A 22,023-nucleotide genomic window follows, 5' to 3' on the forward strand; every position below is an offset into this window, starting at 1 on the left:
TCGCGGCTCGGTCCCAGACCAGGCCTCCTGCTGGATCAAGGCTTGATTAACCATGATGTTACCACTGGCAGCAGTAACATCCGGGAGGCTCATGAATTGACTTGAACTTATAAGGTTTCCTTTTGAAGACTGCAAGGAGTCTGTTGGTAATCCCGCTTATGTATGACTGGAGGCTTGTGAAATATTGTGTGGTGTCATGAAGCCTCTACTTTTCATTGGGGGTATTCTCCTTCGTCTACCGACCCTCTTGCTTTTGTAAGGAATGATTTGTGTGTGATGATCTGGAACCAATTCCTCTACGATTTTCCAGATGTAAATTATAATGTACCTTTCTTGTCTACATTTTAGGGAGTGCAGGTCGAGGGCCTTCAAACGTTCCAAGTAATTTAGGTGCATTACTGAATTCATACGTGCAGCTTAAGTTCTCTGTACATTCTTTAGGTCTCCAATTTCTCCTAAAAGAGGACTATCATTGGCTTAGCATGTCTAGTTTTGAATGTTCTCGTTATTCATCCCAGCATTTTCCTCGCGGTTGTGATCTTTTTAAGAGAAAGTTGATAAAAGTTGGAAAAATACTATAAATAGCTCAGCATTTTTTACGGTGATTTTTAGCTTCCCCTTATCTTGCAAAAGGCAGATAAAATTTAGAACTCTTTTTGCCAAATGTTTGCTATAAAAGGATACTCAAACATATTGAGCCCGTCGCCATCACTACTAAGATTGGCGATTGTTTTTAGCAACTTAGAATAGCGATATAACTATAATTCTAAATCAAGGTGACACTTTTTTTGCGCCAAAAGTTGAGGGCACTGCCACCTATTTCTCTCCGAAAAGCTCTGAAGAATCTCTCATCCACGCCTCCTCCTACCCTACTACTGAACTGGTGTCTGGTGTTAGAGCCTCTCATGCTCTTCCTGCTTAGCTGTAATAATGCCAAGAGGATTCAGCACCATATTTGTGAGATATCAGTTTGACGCTTCCTGGGGAGAAAAGCTTTGCAGGTGCCAATATCCTGATATACCTTTGTTAAGTTTCTTGTTTTTCTACTCTTGAAGCCCAGCTTTGGGCCAGGTTTGTCTGGTGCTTGCCTGGTCAACCCGGCTATTGCTGTTGACGCCCCACTAGTCCATATATTCATCACAGTCTGGTTGATTTGGCACTTGGCGATACTTGTCCAGTTCGCTCCACACTTACCACTTCAGTTTCTGATTTGTACTGGCAATTTGTCGATGAATTGACTGAGGTCTGGTTAATAAGCTGTCAACAAAAAAAATCTGTGGGATTAAAAATGCTCCAAAACTCGACCAAAAGTTATCCAAGCGTAATCGTGACAGATTAGGTAGTCTTCAAGTAACTAATATCAAGACTTGAGGGTCCTCTCATTTCCAGCCCGTGTCACGTTTTTGATGAAAGTTTAATGGCATCTTCCCGCCAGACAATATTACCTTTACCATGTCAGTTTCTAATCTTGGAAAATATTAATCCTCGGCGTGGATGAATTTTGTGCTTTCATTTACTCAAGGGAACACGAGGTCATTTACAAGTCATTCCTAGGGAAATGCTGCCTCTGCGATGTAATGTCTATTGAGCGGAAATTCGCATGAGTCAACACAGTTTAATTGCAAACCATAACAATTGGATATATGGCTTGCCAAATATTTTGGCTGTAATATACTGCTTATCTGACATTATTTTTACTCCAAAGTGACACCGTCCAGTAAACTTACCCCTCGGGGGAAAATCTAAAATCAACTATTACACGCATGCAAGGACGCGGAACCTGTGGAACTATCCAATCGCACTGGCACGGTGAAGCCCATATTTCCTTTCATGCTTTAAGCACAGCAGATATCGCCGAGCATTCAATACTCATCTGGTGTTCCTGTTTCCTGCCGGACGATATCATTCTTGGTCGAGCCATTTAGCCTTATAGCCTTATAGCCTTCCAGTACAAGCATATTCCATGCAGTGGATTCCACCCATACCAAATTAGGGAACGTATATGCACCAATGCTCCCTCCTGAATTTTTTTCTGCAATAAGAAGCACAACATAACATCACAAACTTGCCCAGTGCACGTGAAAGCCTCTAAATTGTTGTACAACAACCTACTCCAACCTACCTCGGATAGACGCAATATCCTCGATATGGCAGGTGCAAAGGTACTCACCGCTTGGGAATTTCACAGATTTGCTCTCCTACTTCCTGGTTATCTACTGTTCTTCTACTATCATTTCCGCTTCGTACCCTCAAAGCGAAATTCCTGTTGGAATGCTCGTTCTCTATCAAACTACCATGGCGAACGTAGATATGTTAGTAGCAGTAGAATCTGTGACATGACTTCATCCTTATAATGACCCATTACTATGATGAACTGATAGAGCAGGCCTAGAAAACAAGTGGTAGTGACCTCGCTATCCTCGTGCCATCAGACTTCCTTTGCAGGCATTTCCCTCTCGGCCAACTCCCAGGAGGGCTTCTGGAGCACTTCAGAGGCGCTTGGTGCACAATCCTCTTGACGTCCACCAAGAGGAATTTGTACATTACTTAGTCCAATTGGTATCATCCGTGGCTATAAGCGATGTTAATGCACATCAGCAATGGAAACCTTCCCTTCTACTCGTTATCATAATATTTTTGAGCGATTCCTTTTCAAATATTTTCTTTCCTGTCTTACTCTCTTACTTCTAGCCCGTTCGGGTCTGAGCGCACTAAGGACTTTAAGGACAGGCATTTGGTCGCTTCATAAAATCATTTTATTTTCCCTTCCCTGGACTCTCCTCCAGTTCCTACATCAGCCTGTGTGCGTCTTCGGTAATCCTGCATCAGGAAGGATGGGATACCATTGAGAAAAACTTCCATTCATTCAGCCGTCAGTAAACTGAAGATTGTTGAGTTAAGGCGGCTTCAAATTTGTTGATGTTTGTACCCGAAGATATGCACACTATTCATCTAACCTGGTGGTTAAAAGAGTGCAGACTGATTGCCATCCCATCACGCGTGCTAAGTGTTCCTATCTGAGTGCCAAAGGCAAGTTGTGCAACATCTCAGCTACCGTCTAGACACTAGATGTCTGAGAGCAGGGCTCGTAAGCCACAGACCAGGCCACAGGGGCAGTGATCCTGAGAACCATGTACGCACATATATTAGCCTAAATCAGGGGAGCTATGTAAACAAGAAAATGCACCTAACGAAAAATGTTTACATACACTATAAACTGTTTACATACAATTACATACTCAAAAAGCCGGCCGCGAGCAGTAGACTGCCTCCCTCTGGACGAAATATTTAAGTCATTTTTTCATGAATGCCTCACAGATGAACTAAACTTTTTTATAATACTTTTATTTTTTAACCCGTCCCTGTAGTCGAACCCTAGCACACCTTTAATCTGTCATATATTACTGATACGTCGATTTAATCTAAGCTAAATAATAAATTCTTTAGCTTGACAATAATTCAACAATGCTAAGTTTTCTAACTGAACGAAATACAGTATATAACATTAATTCACTAGCAGCCTAACAGCTTTTCAATCACAGTATGAACAATTCGTAAACCGTGGATATCATAATCACATTTGAAATTTGATTCGAGAGAGAACGAGTAAATAAAGAAAACGAGCAAAATACACAGATACATGGACAAAGTGCCTTACCTCCGTTCTTCGTCTCTATCATCTGTGCTTTTTCTCCTGACTGCAGCGAAGGTTTTTGGTCCAGTCCGTGATGTCTGCCAGGAGAACGAGAGAAAATAATCTGTATATGTTAAATATCTTAGATACTTTATACAAAACTGCTATTTACTTCATATGTTCAAACCAATTTCTCTATTTAAGCAATATTTAGATTAGGTTAAAGGGGAACTAAGAGTCAAATCTCAACGTTCACATTTTAGTGTCATCTCTTTACCGACGGTCTCGGGTGGCAATAAAAAAAAATGACGTTTACGTAAGATGTGTCGTTGTGTTGCTTCCGTATATCTGCACACGGAAATATCTCAAGCATCAAAACCCTCCAAGGAGAGAAGTGCCTTTATGGTGAAAAAAAAAAAAACTCTTGATCCGAACCTTTTTAGGATCAAACATGATTACCTCTAGAGCGCGGTATGACTCCCATGAATTTAGTGCTTTCCCAATGAGTATAATAATAATTTACTCAACTCTTCCTTCCCTTTTCGCCCTCTCTGTGTATGGGACAGGTCATCCTGAGATATAGTAATTCCCAAGCAATAACAACCCCAGCTTTGCTGAAAAGAAGCCTTTGAAGCTGCCGTAGCCACTGAACTTTTATACAATTCTTATCCTACTAAACATACAGTGGAAAGTTTGATGATATCCTCATCTGCAATAAGGATTTGGAACTATGGACAGATATCAGTAAAGCACTCAGGAGGTTAATAAACATGAAAACGAAGAGGAACTATTGGATAGTCTACCCAGAATATATAGAGCATGGGAGAATAGGAGTCAAGTTTAACACACACAATGCCCAGTCTACAAAAGTTGACCCAAAATTAAACAGACACCCACTGGAAAAAAAAACACAGGAAACAAAAAAAAAAAATCAGCTAGCTCAGCCCCCAGCCCCAGCGATGACCCCAGACCCAGACCCCAGCCCCCAGCCATAGTGCAAATCCGGATTCGGCTAAAAACTCTTCTACAGCCACCACAGTCATAGCCCCTAGTACAGATGTAGTAGAGGAGTCCTCTTCCGGGAAAAAATGTTGGCCTCCTCACAACAAATGGTGGTGTCTCTGGTTTGGCTATGGAGGACTGTGGTGCAGTTCAAGAACCTGCACATATTAGGAATACATCCAATACGAACTGTATCCAACCAAAAGCAAAATGGTGCAAATTCTATGCTTGGGGGATCTGTAAGCATGGAATATCAGATAAAACAAATGGGACAAGCAGCTTTGAGCATACCAAAAAATGCCGCGACCTCTTGTCTAAAGGAATGTGTCGTTCTACCTCTTGCAAATTCTTCCACCCTGAAATGTGTCGTTCTTCAGTCCTCGGAAAACAATGCTACAATACCAACTGCCCTGCATACCACCTAAAAGGGACCAGGAGGCACACATCCCGTAAAACAAATCATAGTATTTATAGTAGTTACGACACTGCCACTCCAAGCGATTTTTTAGTGGTAGGAAACGAAGAAAGAAAATGAAAAGAGATAACCAAAATAGTCCACCACCTTGGAGCTTTGTTGGACTGGAGAGACAGCCAGTGGCCCCTCCGGACTCAAAACTACTGATGCCAACAACAAAAAATCCCCCAACAAACATGCAACACAACCTCATTTATATTTGCTAATATACAGGACCTTAAGCCATCCACCAACAAAATAACTTTCATTAGTGGACTTCTAGGGGAGTCAAATGCAATGTTTGCAGCCTTCACAGAGACCCACGCAAAAGATTACTTTGACAGTGAAATATGGATATGTGGGTACGACCTTTTCAGATGCGACAGAAAGAACAGGCAACAAGAGGAGGTTGGCCTGTATGTCAAAGAGCCGCGCATTTGCACGGAGATACTGAACACCACAAATGTAGTTGAAGTTCTAAAAATAAAAATCGAGAACCAAAACTTAGTCATTGTACTCGTATATAAACCGCCAGATGCAACTTCCCAACAGCTCAAGGAACAGCTATCAAAAATTAACTCCTGCCTGGAAAACCTTCCAGCCCCATCCCCAAACATCTTGCTACTTGTGCAAGAAAGGTATAAAATACCGACAATATGAAAATTTAGACACATTTGCAACATCTGGATATCTTTATTGTAGACGTTTCGCCATCCAGTGGCTTTATCAATACAGATTCTAAGACATAATTAGAAGGCAGTAGAACTATATACAAAAGATGAGGTAATCAGTCCCTCAGCCTTGGAGTTAGTGTTCACAGCATCGTGGTGGAGGAGAATCTGGAGCAAAGGCAAGGAGACTGGCAGTTATATAGGCGTCAGTGGATAGGGACGTGTAGCAGACGAGGGGAATCCCGCCTACCAATGACTATGCCCTCGTCTGCTGCACGTCCCTATCCACTGACGCCTACGCCCAGTCTCCTTGCCTTTGCTCCAGATTCTCCTCCACCACGATGCTGTGAACACTAACTCCAAGGCTGAGGGACTGATTACCTCATCTTTTGTATATAGTTCTACTGCCTTCTAATTATGTCTTAGAATCTGTATTGATAAAGCCACTGGATGGCGAAACGTCTACAATAAAGATATCCAGATGTTGCACATGTGTCTAAGCTTTCATCTTGCTGCTTGGTGACTTCAATCTAAGACATACAAAATGGAAGACTATAAAAAATAATGTTGTAGCAGAAATAATCCCTGGAGGCAGCTCAGATGAAAAGTCACACATACAGGAGTTGCTGATTTTCTGCAATAAACACACCCCAAGTCAGCAGATAGTGGAGCCAACAAGACTGAAGAACACACTAGATCTTATTTTCACAAATAGTGAGGACCTGGTAAGAAACATAATATCAAAACCAACTAACTGTGATCACAATCTAATCGAAGTCCAGACTTAAATGCACAGGGGTACTGATCAGCAACATGCATACAGCTATAAGGGTACTTCACCAAATTCAACTTCAACAAGAACATGAATTGCGACCAGGTAAACTATGTCCTAAATGAAACATGTTAGGAAGATATCTTAAATCCATTGATGATCCGTTTTAAATCACTTGTTCTCTCTAGGCTGGAATACTGCTGTACATTAACATCCCCCATTCAAGGCAGGTGAAAATGCAGATCTAGAGAATGTACAGATAACCTTTATTGCACGTATAAGTTCCATCAAACACCTTAACTACTGGGAACGCCTGGAGGCAGGCGAGAGAGATGTATAATAATCTACACCTGGAAGATTCTGGAAGGACTGGTCCGTAATTTGCACACAGAAATCACTCCCTACGAAAGCAAAAGACTTGGCAGGCGATGCAACATACCTCCAGTGAAAAGTAGGGGCGCCACTGGTACACTAAGAGACAACACAATAAGTGTTCGGGGCCCAAGACTGTTCAACAGCCTCCCATCAGCCATAAGGGGAATTACCAATAGACCTCTGGTTGTCTTCAAGAGGGAGCTGGACAGATTCCTAAAGTCACTGCCAGATCAGCCAGGCTGTGGTTCGTACGTTGGACTACGTGCGGCCAGCAGTAACAGCCTCGTTGATCAGGCCCTGATCCACCGAGAGGCCTGGTCGTGGACCGGGCCGCGGTGCGTTGATCCCCGGAATGCCCTCCAGGTAGACCCAACTGAACTCTCGCCACTCTGGCTGATATAATTTTATTTCAAGTATAAAGGGGATTTGCGAAAATACCCTAGCTGTCTTCAAGAGGAAACTAAGTTATACAAGTCAGTTCCTGATAAGCTGGGCTGTGATGCCTACCCTGGACTGCGTTCTTCTAGCACAAACAGCTTAAGTGATCAGGCCAGAAGCCTGATCTGAGTCTGATCCGTGGGGGACGGGGGGTATGAGGGATGATAACCACCGGGAGTCGATTATGGGTATAAACCCCAACAACACTACAACCACTACCACTACCATTACCACAATGCCATTCACCAGCACCACCGCTAATATCACTAGATAAATAGGCCAGGACGGAGCAAAACCTCGCCTAAAGTTTCCACTTCGAATCACCATCACCACCATTAACGCCAAACACGACAACCATCACCAGCACCACCACCAACAAAATCATCACACCTCTACTGCCCCCAGCAACTCCCTCCTCCCTTGTCCCCACGGGCGCCACGAGGCAGCAGGCCAAGACTGAACAAACACACTAAATGAAAAAGTAAAACTCTTCCTTAATTACGACACACTCCTTTTCCAGTGTGATCCTCCTGGTCCCCTGCCTTCCCCTGCCCTCTCCTCCCTCACCTACTGATTATTAATTTCTCTTGTCTGTCCTTTCTACCCCTCTTCGTCTCAGACATTATATATATATATATATATATATATATATATATATATATATATATATATATATATATTTATATATATATATATATATAATATATATATATATATAATAAATATATATATATATATATATATATATATATATATATATATATATATATATATATATATTATATATATATATATTATATATATAATATATATATATATATATATATATATATATATATATATATATATATATATATATATATACATATAATATATATGTATAATATATTCAACAAGTCGGCCGTCTCCCACCGAGGCAGGGTGACCCAAAAAAGAAAGAAAATCCCAAAAAAGAAAACTTTCATAATCATTCAACACTTGCACCTCACTCGTACATAATCAGTGTCCTTGCAGAGGCGCCCAGATACAACAGTTTAGAAGCATTATATATATATATATATATATATATATATATATATATATATATATATATATATATATATATATATATATATATATATATATATATGTCGTGCCGAATAGGCAGAACTTGCTATCTTGGCTTAAATAGCAACGCTCATCTTGCCATATAGGACAAGTGAAAATTTGTGTATGTAATAATTTCGCCAAAATCATCCTGAACCTAACGAAAAAAATATATTTCGTTGTGTTTGTTTAGTATTAAATTATCGTAAACGTATCTAAAATATATTTAGTTGGATTAGGCTAAAATAAATTATGATTGTTATAATAAGGTTAGGTAAGTTTTCTAAGATTCTTTTCGTGCAAAATTATAATTTTTTACATCAACATTAATTAAAAAAATATATCTTTAAACGTACAGGATAAAATTTTAGAAAGGACTTAATTTTAAATGAGTTCTTGCTAATTGACCAGTTTTACATATTCGGCACGACATTATATATATATATATATATATATATATATATATATATATATATATATATATATATATATATATATATATATATAGTAATGATAATAAAGCAACAGGTGTCTTACATAGAGACGTCCTCACCTATAACAGTCAGCGAGGTGTTTCTCATCTCAATGAGCGTGGGCCAGCAGTCGTAATGCAATAGTAATACATCTCATCTTGTTCTCAACTTTTTGCCAAAATGAGAGTGACAAGACACATAAAAGTGAATTCCTCAAAATATCTTATAATTCTCACAATTTTTAAGTATGATAAATGAATCTGTTTATATAATCCTAGACTTATATTCATATTATAATCGATACTATTTTTTATATAAAGTTTGATTCTATTACGGTATATTTCTTTCAACTCCTGATCTGCATGTTACACCCTTCGCAGTTTTTAAGCAATCAGTGGGGTGATTAAAATCTCTCACATGAATAAATACAGCATAAGACTCTTACACAGTTTTTAGGCTATATTTATGCTGTCCGTAATCTTAACTCGATTTTTTCCACTTTGCCGAAAGTAAAATTTATTGCATTTTGCATAATGAATCTTATAAACAGCCATCAATATTTTGGGGGAGGTGATTATTTATGGTAAAATTTTAAAATATAACGCTTTTTTTTTATTTTTTAGAAAAGGAATTTCAAGGAAGTTTACATTTTATGGCATTACATTTATATTCTTGGTCGAGTATGGTGCAGTGTCCTTTTTTAGGGTTGTAAAATGTTTGTAGGAAGTTGTAAACAATTTAAATAATATACAGCTATCTTTCTTCCCTTGTTTATGAGCTCTCAAGAACACGGAGAACACAACATTCAGCTCTACTTTTGATATACCTTCGGAGAGTTTCGACAGTTGTCCTACTAACAACACGACCCTGGGCCACCTATTTCTGATGTCCGAACAACCAGGCTGTTACTGCTGGCGGCCAGCTGGCCCACAAATCCATCATACTCGTGTACAGCTCAGGCCATTTATTAATGGAAAAGCGCACACACTTAACCAGGATACAGAGGCAGTTTGCGATGTGTAAATTCAGTCCAAATAATAAGCAATAATAGAGGTAGGAGTTGATGTTTGGGCAATACTCAGTCAGGTGCTGGGGGGGGGGGAGGGACGATCTCGTTGCTAGGCAACAAAAGAGAAATGAAGGGAAGGTGTTTCCATCTGAGGGTTCCCAGTACTGTAATATATCAGATGGAGTGTCCTTGTTACACGCTCTTGTATTGTTGATAAAACTGCGTTAACGTAGCAACCAACTGTTATTGGTTTAAGTTTTGTTAGTCCGATAAAAGTGTCTTCTCACGAGGGTCTTAGTCAAACTTTTTTTTTATATTTTATTGAGAGAATATCTTGTACAGACATAATGCTGTTAAGAACAATAAGTACATACATAAATTATCACACACGCACACGTTGTTGGACACAGGAGAAGAAACCCGTCACAGACAAAACAAAAAAGAAAGACCAAGCACACTATACACATTTAAGCCACCCATCAGTATATATAAGAAAAACACTTGAAATTATCACGTCTCACTTCTACATAGGTGTGACGTACAGCGGACAAAAACATACTCATGTACGTCAATGCACACAAATGAAACAGTACAGAGTGGCATAAGATTTTAATATAGTAAGGTATTACCAATGAAGGTCTGAGAAGCCAATCAGAAGAATTCACAAGTTGTCTCATGTAAACTAATATTCCATTTTCAATAAGAATGGCAAATTGGTATTTACAATGCCCTAAACCAATTCGAACCTTCCACTAAGATGCACCATCTTTAAAAGTTTGAAGTCAGTCAGAAGAAGAATTCTTTAGATATCGCACAGACACCAACATCCTAGCACTAAGCTTGACGCCACTCAGAAGGTGCATTCTCACGTTATCAGCGTTGGCGGCTGAGGCCCATCAAATAAAATATTAGCTAATTATTGCATAAAAATATGTATTTTAATTTTATCAATTTCGTTAATAAATTTGGGAAATTGTCCTACACAACCCAGAATCAAGCCAAACTTTTTTTTAAGTAAGATATACAAACTTTTAAGGCTTGAAATCGACCAGAAGACACTTCAGTTACTACATGGAAAATGTAGTAACTGGAATTCAACGATTTCAAGTTCACTGACTATGGTTGGTAGGTAAGACATATAGGCAACAGTTAGGCAACTTTATTCCGAAACGTTTCGCCTACACAGTAGGCTTCTTCAGTCGAATACAGAAAGTAGGCAGGAACAGTAGAGATGTGAAGATGATGTAATCAGTCCATCACCCTTGAAGTCGTAGAATTTGAGGTTGTCAGTCCCTCAGCCTGGAGAAGTTCAGTTCCATAGAGATAGTTCCTGACTATGGAACTGAACTTCTCCAGGCTGAGGGACTGACAACCTCAAATTCTACGACTTCAAGGGTGGACTGATTACATCATCTTCACATCTCTACTGTTCCTGCCTACTTTCTGTATTCGACTGAAGAAGCCTACTGTGTAGGCGAAACGTTTCGGAATAAAGTTGCCTAACTGTTGCCTATGTGTCTTACCTACCAGTCCAATGTTCAAACATTAAATTCAAAATGGCGTCACTCGAAATTTCTCGAAGGGTCCAAATAGCATCACATTTTAATACGCAATTATTATGTTATTCATTTATATGTTCTACATTTAGGAAATTATGTAAAAAAAAATTCCACATAAGGTATCCCCTTTGGAGATACTTAATGATTAAGCAACAGCTGACGTACAAGAGTTGGCACCCATATTTAAATGTGTGAGAGGCTACATTCACTGTATTCTAAGCAGACTGACTGTTATGTGTGGCTGTCGTTTTTCTTTCTTTGGCAGATAGAATAAGCCAGTTTTAGAAAAATGTTAGCTTACGGATTTAGTGATATATTTCTGTAAAATAACTTGTGGATTATCATTATTATATTCCGCACTGAACACTAGGAAAAATTAAACTAATTCTGCAGCCTCACCTATCCTCATTCCTATTTGTGTGAGTGTAATCCTTTCAAGCCTATCTAAGGTAGCCTACCTTTAGTTTATCAGTGAAATATATTAATTCTGTAGCGTTCAAACTAATTTTCAAGGAGTTATATTAATAATTAATACAAGTCCGGGTTGTTCTGCTAAACGACCTTTGCTAAGTAAGCTAACTCGGAAAGTTCTGGCTATAAGTTACCCATGCATACTTTATCTTTGTCTTGTAATGATTATGAGAATCTCACTACCCTATAGAACAGAGTCTGATCAATGAAGTTACTTATGTCTGCAGACGCATCAGTCGGATTTGGTAGGTAGGTGTAATGTTTGTCAGGATATAGGACAAGAGTTTGCTGATGCGGGGGGGGGGGGGGGGGCGCGGTATAGCCCTTGTGGCTTAGCGCTTCTTTTTGATTATAATGCTGATGCGGGTCTTAGCCATATGATGGCCCGCCACTGGAGCTTTTGGTCATCTGACTGAGGACTTCCGCTGGCTTACCGCTCCACCTCTTTAAAAATTAAGGTTATGATTATAATTATTTCTAAAGTCTGATTTGGTGCATTTCTTTTACAAGAAGTACATTTTCGCTTGCAGACAGTTAGTGGTATGTTCTTAGATCATCAATGATACATTTCCAACCCCTTCCTACTCTCATCCACTGAAAACTGTGGAATACGGTTCATCCATATTTTTTGAAATGTCAGTTTTATATTGCACCAAAACTAACAACGCAGCAGTGCTTTGTTAGTTTTGGATAAATCTTCAAATGAGCCTTAGTCGTTTCTCTTATATTTGAAATACAGATGATGAAGAGCCTTTTGGGCCCTTAATATGTATATCGTGTTCTATCGTTGCACCCTTACTTTTCAGTGTAACTGTTTTGAATATTCTATAGATCTTCCCTTCCGCCCTGGTAAAGTATTAATTCAGTGTACAGATTGGTGCCAATTGCTGCAGAATTTTCCAGGAATATATTATAACATACTCGTCTCTTACACCTGCGCTCCAGTACCCCTCGAAAGCTTTTAGGTACTCCCAGTAATCAGAAATGTGAAAGAGTGAATGCGGGCATTGAAAGTTATTTAGTGTAGCGAATTCTAAAATAAATATCCAGTTTAGAGTGTATAGGTGCCTGGAGTTTCTTAACATACCTGTGACGGGTTTCGAGAGTCTCTTTTATTCTGGTGGCGGAAACCAGGCTTTCTTTGTTGACTGCAGGTATAAAGATACAGTCTGGGTGAAACACTACCATTTGTCGTCTCATATACTCACTCTTGTTGACAGGCAGGATATCCAGGTTGTTTCTTTGAGAGGTTCAAATTATCTAGCCTACTACAATGTGATCTTCGATAAACAAATCTTACATAATACCTGGAGTTGTTTACGGAGGTTACCACCCCTGTGGCCCGGCCCCACAACAACCTCCCGACTGCTGGCCTAATCGATCAGGCTGTTGGTGCCAGCCACAGGCAGTCCAGCGTGTGCCCTGTTAATCAGGAACGACTTGTGGAACTTTAATGCCCCCTAGAAGACAGCCAGAGCTTGATTGTTAATGTCCCCTATGTACGAAGAGAACGCATTGAAGAGTCTTGGTCCCTCTTATTCTCACTGAGTTCCCTTAGTGTACTCACTGAACCTCTGCTTTACATTCTCTGTTCTGGATAATAATTTGGGTACTGTTTTAAATCATATTAAGAGCCGAAATTTATCTATGTTTGAGACCATCATGTCTTTGACCGAATACATGTTCTTGCAGCAGACTTAAGGTTGTCGGAAGCAAGATATAGTTGTGACTAGTTTCCTTGTCTATGTTAGATGTGACATTCATGTATTCACCGAGCTGTGCTTGTGGGGTTCAGTTCAAAGGTATCTGCACGAGCCTGTTGTACATGAGAGTACCAGCGCCACCTATGAATGGGTATCCAAGATACTGGGACTGGCCTCGCGAACAGGATTAGTGGAAACGCCATCTGGGAACAGGTGCGCCAATTAGGATGACACAGTAGATGAACAAACCGGTTTTACAAGGCGGTGAGTTTGGATGATGGATATGGCTACTAGACAGTGGGTGTCGACAGTAAACGGTAGGTGTATATAGTGGGTGACGACCAAGAAACATGCTAGAATGCAAAACTGGGTATAACATCAGTGTTGCTACCTTTTTCTATACAATATATAGTGGGAACAAAAAGCTATGTTTTCCTGTCATATTCCATCATTTGGTCTGGCTGCCTGCTTGGATGGGTAGCTCACTGACTTGTGTCTCGCGTCTCTGTCGAGATGACTAACAAACTGACTGGCAGGCTCCCCGATAAAGGGTTACGTCGCTAATCAAAGAAGCGCTTCCCGGGATACGGATATATTGACTGTATAAACTCTGGAATCAACGGCCTGTAAGATCTAGTTAAGCGATTACCCTCACTCCAAAATCAGAGCAAGTTGCACATATTTTATGTACATATCAAATTATGCCATACAGCGTGATCACCCCCATCCCTCCACCATCACCCTCCCTGTCTTCGGCTTCGTCACGAATTGGGGGTGGATGGGGAGAGAAGACAGGATAATGAGAGATAGAGAGAGAGAGAGAGAGAGAGAGATAGAAGATAATGTGTGAAATGAATTAAAAGATAATGAAAGGAAGACGAAAGAATGAGAGGTATGATTAGAGAAGACAACGAGATGAAGGATAATAAGAGAAGAGAGTGAAAGAAAAAAACATAGGAAACCAGAACGAAAGTTTTGAATATAGCTTGTGTATACTATGTTACAAGTATATTTGGTTACCGTGTTGTGGTCCCCAACCTTTCTGCATAAGTAGGCCACATCAGGTGGTCAAAGGTGTGATGAGGGCCGCACCTTGAAACAGAAGGTGAATTAACGTAGTAACTAATATAACCCACATACTAATAACATTAAGCATTACCCTCAAACTGAAAGAACGAATCAAAATCACAGCACTTTTTCCAGAAATCACTCATTTTATTACCAAAATTATCATAATTTCCAATAACTAGATGGCTAATGTAAATGAGTAAGACAATATACTGTAGTGATATGAACCTTGGTAACAGATACAGACAAATTGCTAAGAAAGACACGTGATCAAATACTAGGACGTATTTGATCACGTGTCTTTCTAAAGCACAATATACTGCACCTTTTCACTCATATTTTACTATCTTGACAAAATAATGAGATTCAGTAATAAAAAAGCTAATCACAATTTAATATAATAAAAGTTGAATATAATAAAAATTTAATATAATAAAGTGCAATCGAATATAACAGTTTGTTAATATTCAGTCATATATGAATTAATATTATGAATAGCTAAGTAAAGCAGACTTAAAACTTTTTATTGACTTTAATGTGATATTCGAGGCTACAGTTTACTTAGGGAACATAAACATCTATTTTAATGTATGTGACACACTTAAAATTTTGTGCAAATGTTTATCAGTAAGTCTTGATCGAAGCTTTGACACCAATTTTCATCCTTGTAAAAGTTTGTTCACAAACGTATGTACTGCCAAAGCCTGAACATACCTACCTTAATTTTTTTTAGTTTTACAAATGTGTCAGGTAAATACACACAACATTTCAACACGATGTTTTCCTTGTCATCGTGTCTGTGTCACTAATTTGTAACTCAGTGACTTCCATCTGAAATATTTCAGTCATTTGGTGATTAAATATTTTTAATCTCCTGGGAGCTTTGTCAATCTACTGAAGTGATAAAGCTCCCAGGGTGCGAAATTTTTCAGAATAAATATCCTGGTGCTTCACTTCTGTACCATTTACAAGCCAGCTTCGTTGGAACCAAACGTTCGTTATGTACCGTAGGAGGAGGAGCTGTAGTCTGGTGTAGGCCTAACGTGTTGTCCCACTCATCACAAAAATGGTTGAACATTAAAATGGTATAAAATACCGACAGGTTGTTAGGTAAGACACATATGCAACATTTAGGTATCTTTATTTCGAAACGTTTCGCCTACACAGTAGGCTTCTTCAGTCGAGTACAGAAAAGTTGATAGAAGCAGAAGATACTTGAAGACGATGTAATCAGTCCATCACCCTTAAAGTTTTGAGGTGGTCAGTCCCTCAGTCTGCAGAAGAGTATTGTTCCATAGACTGAAACAATATTGTTTCATACTATGGAACAATGCTCTTCTCCAGACTGAGAGACTGACCACCTCAAAACTTTAAGGGTGATGGACTGATTACATCGTCTTCAAGTATCTTCTGCTTCTATCAACTTTTCTGTACTCGACTGAAGAAGCCTACTGTGTAGGCGAAACGTTTCGAAATAAAGATACCTAAATGTTGCATATGTGTCTTACCTAACAAAAATGGTTATTAGATAAATATTTTTTTTACTTTAATCCAGGCTTATTGTGTTTACTTTTCTATAAAATTTCAACACCACTAACCTTCCAATAAATTTCGCGCCCAACTAATAATAATAATAATAATAATAATAATATCTTTATTTCTACAAGTACTTATACAAGGTATACAGTCCTAGCCGACATCGATGACATACTACTAAATAGAAAGCCGCTTGTTATACTGAGCATTTCGGGAAAATTAGGTCAGTTTTGTCCCAGGATGCGACCCACACCAGTCAACTAACACCCAGGTACCCACTTTACTGATGAGTGAACATGGACAACAGGTGTAAGGAAACACGTCTGGGTTCGATTCCCTTGTCGGGAATCGACCCCGGACCCTAATTGTGTGAAGCGAGAGCTTTGCCAACCAGGCCACGAGCCACCCTGCCACTGGTTATTAAAAATTAGTTAAAATGAACTCTTCATTTTGGTATCACAATTAATGTTGGTGTGGGTATTATTTTACCTCTGACGAGTCTGGTGCTTTCCTGGTCAACCAGGTTCTTGCTGCTGGTAGCCCGCTGACCCACATATGCATCACAGCCTAGCAGATTTGTCACCTGAAGAAGATACTTGTCCAGTTTCCTCTTGAAGATTTCTACACGTGTCCCAGAAGTATTTCTGATATCATTTGGTCAGATGTTGAATAGTCTGGGGTCACGAACGTTGATACAATGTTCTCTGATCGTTCCCACGGCGCCCATACTTTTTACTGGATTTATTTTAAATTCGTCCTATATCTCTCACTCCAGTATGTTATGGTAGTGTGCAAATTTGAGTCAAGGCCCTCAAGAACTTTTCAGGTATATATTATCATGTAACTCCCTCTCCTCCGCTCCACTGAGTACATAATTAGGACTAAGGCATTCCCCGTAACTTAAATGTTTATTGGCTCTCTACGGGCCGTAAACGATCTCTCTATTTGATTCCTGCCCTGAGAATATTCCAAATGAGAGAGCACAAGCGATTTGAGAAGTGTCGCCAATGGCACTATATTCTTTGTTTTGAAAGCAATCATTACCCACCCTGGCTGTCTGTCGTGACCTTGGTCTTACTGCATTCTTTGAAAAAAAATGTCAGCTGACATAATTACTCCCAGGTCTTTCACGTATTCCTTTCGTTCTGCCTGATAATCCTCTGGTGCCAAATTTGTATACAGTGTCCCTTTCGAATCCTTCATTCTTTCCATACCTAAGCAGCTGGAACTTAACACAATTGATCATGTTGTTCTCCACTGCCCACTGGAAAAACCCTGCTTATATCTTCATGCATTTTTTTCAGTCTTCTAACGAAGTGGCTTTCATACTTGTGTCATTTGCAAATGATACAAAATTATGACAGGTGGTTTTATCTGTCCGCTATGAGGATAAAAAACAGCAGAGGTGCCAGGACAGTGCCTTGGGGAACTAATGCTGCGTTTTGCTCTCTTTACTACTACCCTTTGCGTTGTATGTGTTAGAAACCAGAAATTCCATGTGCCTACCTTCTCGGATATGCCTAAGGCACTCATTTTGTGTGCATGCAATCACATTCGTCAAACGCCTTTGCAAAATCTGTGTATATCACATCTGGGTTTTGGTTTTCTTCCGGCGACTCTGTAATTCTGTCATAGTGGTTCAGCAGTATCATTATAGTTTGTATTATAATTAATATTGCAGTGGGTGTCATTTCAAATTGCTAATTTAAAATGTTTCGCAAATTATCAGGGCTATTTGCAAATATACAGAAAAAAGAATGTCTTCATTACAAATTATATCACTGTCCAGTAGTGTTAAAAGGCTAAAATTTGTTAGAACTTAAAAATGAGGTTTTGTCCGCAAAACTTCTTACTTGCTTGCTCTCTCTCTCTCTCTCTCTCTCTCTCTCTCTCTCTCTCCATACACCCGCACGCACGTATGTACGCTTGCACGCACACTCGCTCGCACGAGTAGTGGAGTACCTGGAAAGGAGTGGATTCCTATTCGAACTGGCCAACTAGGCTGTTGCTGCTGATGGCCTGCTGATCCGCATATCTATTATTTCCAGGTTGATCTGAACCCGGTGGAGATACTTGTCCAGTTTCCTCTTGAAGATTCTACACTTGTCCCAGCAGTGATTCTAATATTTTCTGGTAAGATATTAAATAGGTTGGAACCACGGATATTGATACACTGTCCCCTTATTGTGCCCACTGCGCGCCCGCTCTTCACTGCGTTTATTTTACACTTCCTCCCGCATCTCACACTCCAGTATATTATTATGGCCGTGTGCAGATTTAAGACAAGGCCCTCAATACTTTCCAGGTATACATTATCATGTAGATGAATATATCAGAGAACCGACAAGTTGATAAATTAGACACGTGTAGCACTTGGCTATCTTTAATAAGGAAACGTTTCGCCACATAGTGGCTTCATCAGTCCATACAAAAGAGAACGGTGAAGAACAAGAGGAGTTTGAGGTAATCAGTCCCTCAGCCTGATTGATTACCTCAAACTACTCCTGTTCTTCACCGTTCTCCTTTGTATGGACTAATGAAGCCACTATGTGGCGAAACGTTTCCTTATTAAAGATAGCCAAGTGTTGCATATGTGTATAATTGATCATACATTATCATGTATCTCTCTCTCCTTGGCTCCAGTGAGTACATATTTAGGACTCTGAGGCGGTCCCAGGGTGGAGTCTACGTGGAACATGTTACACCCTATTCACACTAATTCTCAAAATAATGAGAGGAATTGACAGGGTGGATAGGGAGAATCTGAGAGGCAGATCTCGGGTACATGAGGTCGCAGTTGGAAGTTAAATGCACAAATGAGTCACAGGGATATTAATAGTTCTTTAGCCTTAGAGACAGATCAGGAAGTGGAACCTAGAACGTCTTTACATAGCTTTAAGAATAGGTGTGACAGGGTTCACGTAGCCATGAGTGAAACCAAAAGCCAGCAGAGAGGCGGAGCCAAGAGCTGAGACTCGAGTCCTGCAACTACAATCAGGTGAGTATAAACACACACACACACACACACACACACACACACACACACACACACACACACACACACACACACACACACACACACACACACACACACACATACACACATTTCAAAATTAAGAGAAGACAAATATGTAAAAAAAAAAAAAATACTTTTTTTTTATGGACAGCTTCTGTATTGTTATTATTTATAAGAGTTTCATAATAAAGTCACAGTCTAAGAAAATAAGGCAGATAAAAAAAAGAGGCCGCTGGTGAGGGAAGGTTGGTGAGCTTCCTAAGTTGTGATTAATATATCTGATAAACTAAGCCTTCAGCGCTGGGGTCAGCATCAATCACTTCAGCAGAGTGCAGTATCAACACTAAACTCACCTCCCCATCGTTGGGAATGGGAGGAGGGGTATTACCGCACCTACTCACCACTGATATCGTACCCTCTTACCGGAAGTCTATTTCGGGATTATCGCCCCCGCTGCCCAGTCCCAGACCCGATATCCCGGTTGCCGGTCTATACAGTTGATATACCTTTGATGAGTTTCGAGTCTTTTTACTACCGGAGCCCGGCCATGAGCCACGCTCGTCTCGTGCGGCACAACAGCCTGGCTGATCAGGAACTAACTTGAGGAACTTACTCAGTTCCCTCTTAAAGACAACTAAGTGTCTGTTGATAATCTCGGTATTAAGGGAAGTTTTTTTTTTTTTTATTCACCGGTATTCTCCCGGCCCGGGTCTTTTCCAAGTAGTGGTGACCCGGCCTTGGCTCCCTATCTGGGGAGTGTCTCGAAACCTAAGTCGTTGAAGCCCTGGTCCCTTACACTTACTCAGTTCTCAGTGTCCTCATGCCTCTCTCCTACTTCCTTTATCTTTTATCGGAGGTATTTTGCATCATTTGCCAAGGCTCTTTTTTTACATGAAGTGATCTCAGTGTATAAATTTGAGACCAATCCCTCCAAAATTTTCCAGGTGTATGTAATAATGCATTTTTCTCATCTACTCTGCAAAAGGTACAGCTCAACGGACTTTAAGCATTGTAAGTAATTCAGATGCCTGACTGAATTTATAAGAGTAGTGAAGGTTCTCTGTACATTTTCCAGCTCTGCAATTTCTCCTTCCTTGAAGGAGTATCGTTAAGATACAGCAATATTCCAGCCTAGAGAAAATGTGAATAAGAAAATCATAATTGGCTCACCGTCTCTTATTCTGAATATTCTAGTTAACCAGCCAATCATTTTCCTTGCAGTTGCGATAAAAATGTTGTGATCTTTAAATGTGCGATCCTCTGACATTGTCACTTCTAAGTTGTGGAGAAATTTTCTCCAGGATGGGGGTATCAGCCCCTTTCAGCCCTGAGGGGCCCAGTCCTCTCAGAAGGGGCAAGCGTCTTGTTTACTGCTACAGTGAGTAATTGATCGCAGATGCAGTACGAGTATGCGACGTGGTCAAGCGACCGCGGCTCCTTGCAGTCCAGTGTTGCAGAGTGTATTTTAATAAGAGACAGTACATCTCTTACCTTAGCAGGACAATTAAGGAAAATCCTGCTCCCACTTTATTACCATAGTAAAGATAGTGGACATTGTTGTCTATGCTTAAGACAGCAAGATTTAAACATTCTACTTTACTTCATCGAGGAAGTGGCAAGGAAGCAAAAGTACTAGGTCAGCTTTTCCTTTGTGCTGGGGGCAGTGACGGCGTGGGGAGTTGTGGCGTCTTCAGATTACTTTTGACTCTACTGAGAGTGACAATGACGCCAGGATAACCAGCAAAGAACACTGATCTGTACGTTAGTGTGAACAAAGTGTCTCATAAAACACAATACACACTTACAGAGAAGTGTGATCAGCTTCTTTAGTGATAAGATTGTGAACAATAAAGACAAATCTTGTGGAACATAGTGTACCAGTGTGCGTATTCCTAGACTATGGAAGACGTGGACATCCAAGGACACTTCAGCTTCTATCAAGTCACCGATATCTGTCGAAGGTGTGAAGAACACCATAGCTCATGCTACAAGAGCAAGGTAGGTTACGAATTTCTTGTAGTACGGGGGACTGCGCAGTTCTTGAGTCGCAAGGAGTTTGTAATCAACCTATAGTCGGCAGTAAGGGGCAGACTTTTGAGTCCACACAAGTAAGTTTGTCAGCCATCAGTGAATGAAATATGCTGACATAACACCCCCTAGGGGTAATTTATAATCTTACAAATTATAACTCATTACAGCCTGTTGAGAGATGATCATGACAACAATTCAAGACCTCGTCTGCAGGGGCGGCTGTGTAGACGATTTGCTGTCTTTTATCAGCTAAGTGTTCCCTATATTTAAATTTAAAATTAAGCTTAACTGGTAATCCCATTTCTCAACATAAGTCTTGCAATAAATGTTCACTGTCTGGAGAAAGATTTGAGTGTTTTGTACTGCACCTCAGTCTTTAATTCCTCATTTTTTCCATACTAGATTAACTGAAACTTGTCCTCATTGAACATCATATTGTCAGTGGCCCACCCGAAGACTATGAAGGTCTGCTGTGTCCCTGATGGACTCCACTCTCATGCAGATTCTAGTACCATCTGCAAATGATAATAAAGTCTTGTGATTAGTCTCTGTCGATGACGGATATAAACACAAGAAAGAGAAGAGGAGCGAGTATCGTGCCTTGAGGATCAGAGCATTGCACGGTGGCAGCTTCCGATTTCACTCTTTACTCTTACTCTCTGGGTTCTATTAAGACGTTAAATATCCATCTGGCTACAATAGTTATTTCTTTATGATGCATTTTG

At 40.0% G+C, this 22,023-nt stretch overlaps 1 protein-coding gene across 1 annotated transcript in view; it reads right to left on the reverse strand.

Moving 5' to 3' along the window:
• The window catches only part of LOC128694276 (protein pangolin, isoforms A/H/I/S), a 119,686-nt gene that overhangs the window by 12,956 nt on the left and 84,707 nt on the right, over window positions 1-22,023 (reverse strand). Inside the window, exon 5 of the mRNA XM_053784335.2 lies at window positions 3,659-3,732. Within this exon, the coding sequence (XP_053640310.1) occupies window positions 3,659-3,732 (74 nt within the window). The remainder of the gene's footprint in view (window positions 1-3,658; window positions 3,733-22,023) is intronic.

Source organism: Cherax quadricarinatus, chromosome 43 (genome assembly GCF_038502225.1).
Source record: "Cherax quadricarinatus isolate ZL_2023a chromosome 43, ASM3850222v1, whole genome shotgun sequence".
Taxonomy (NCBI): Eukaryota; Metazoa; Arthropoda; class Malacostraca; order Decapoda; family Parastacidae; genus Cherax; species Cherax quadricarinatus.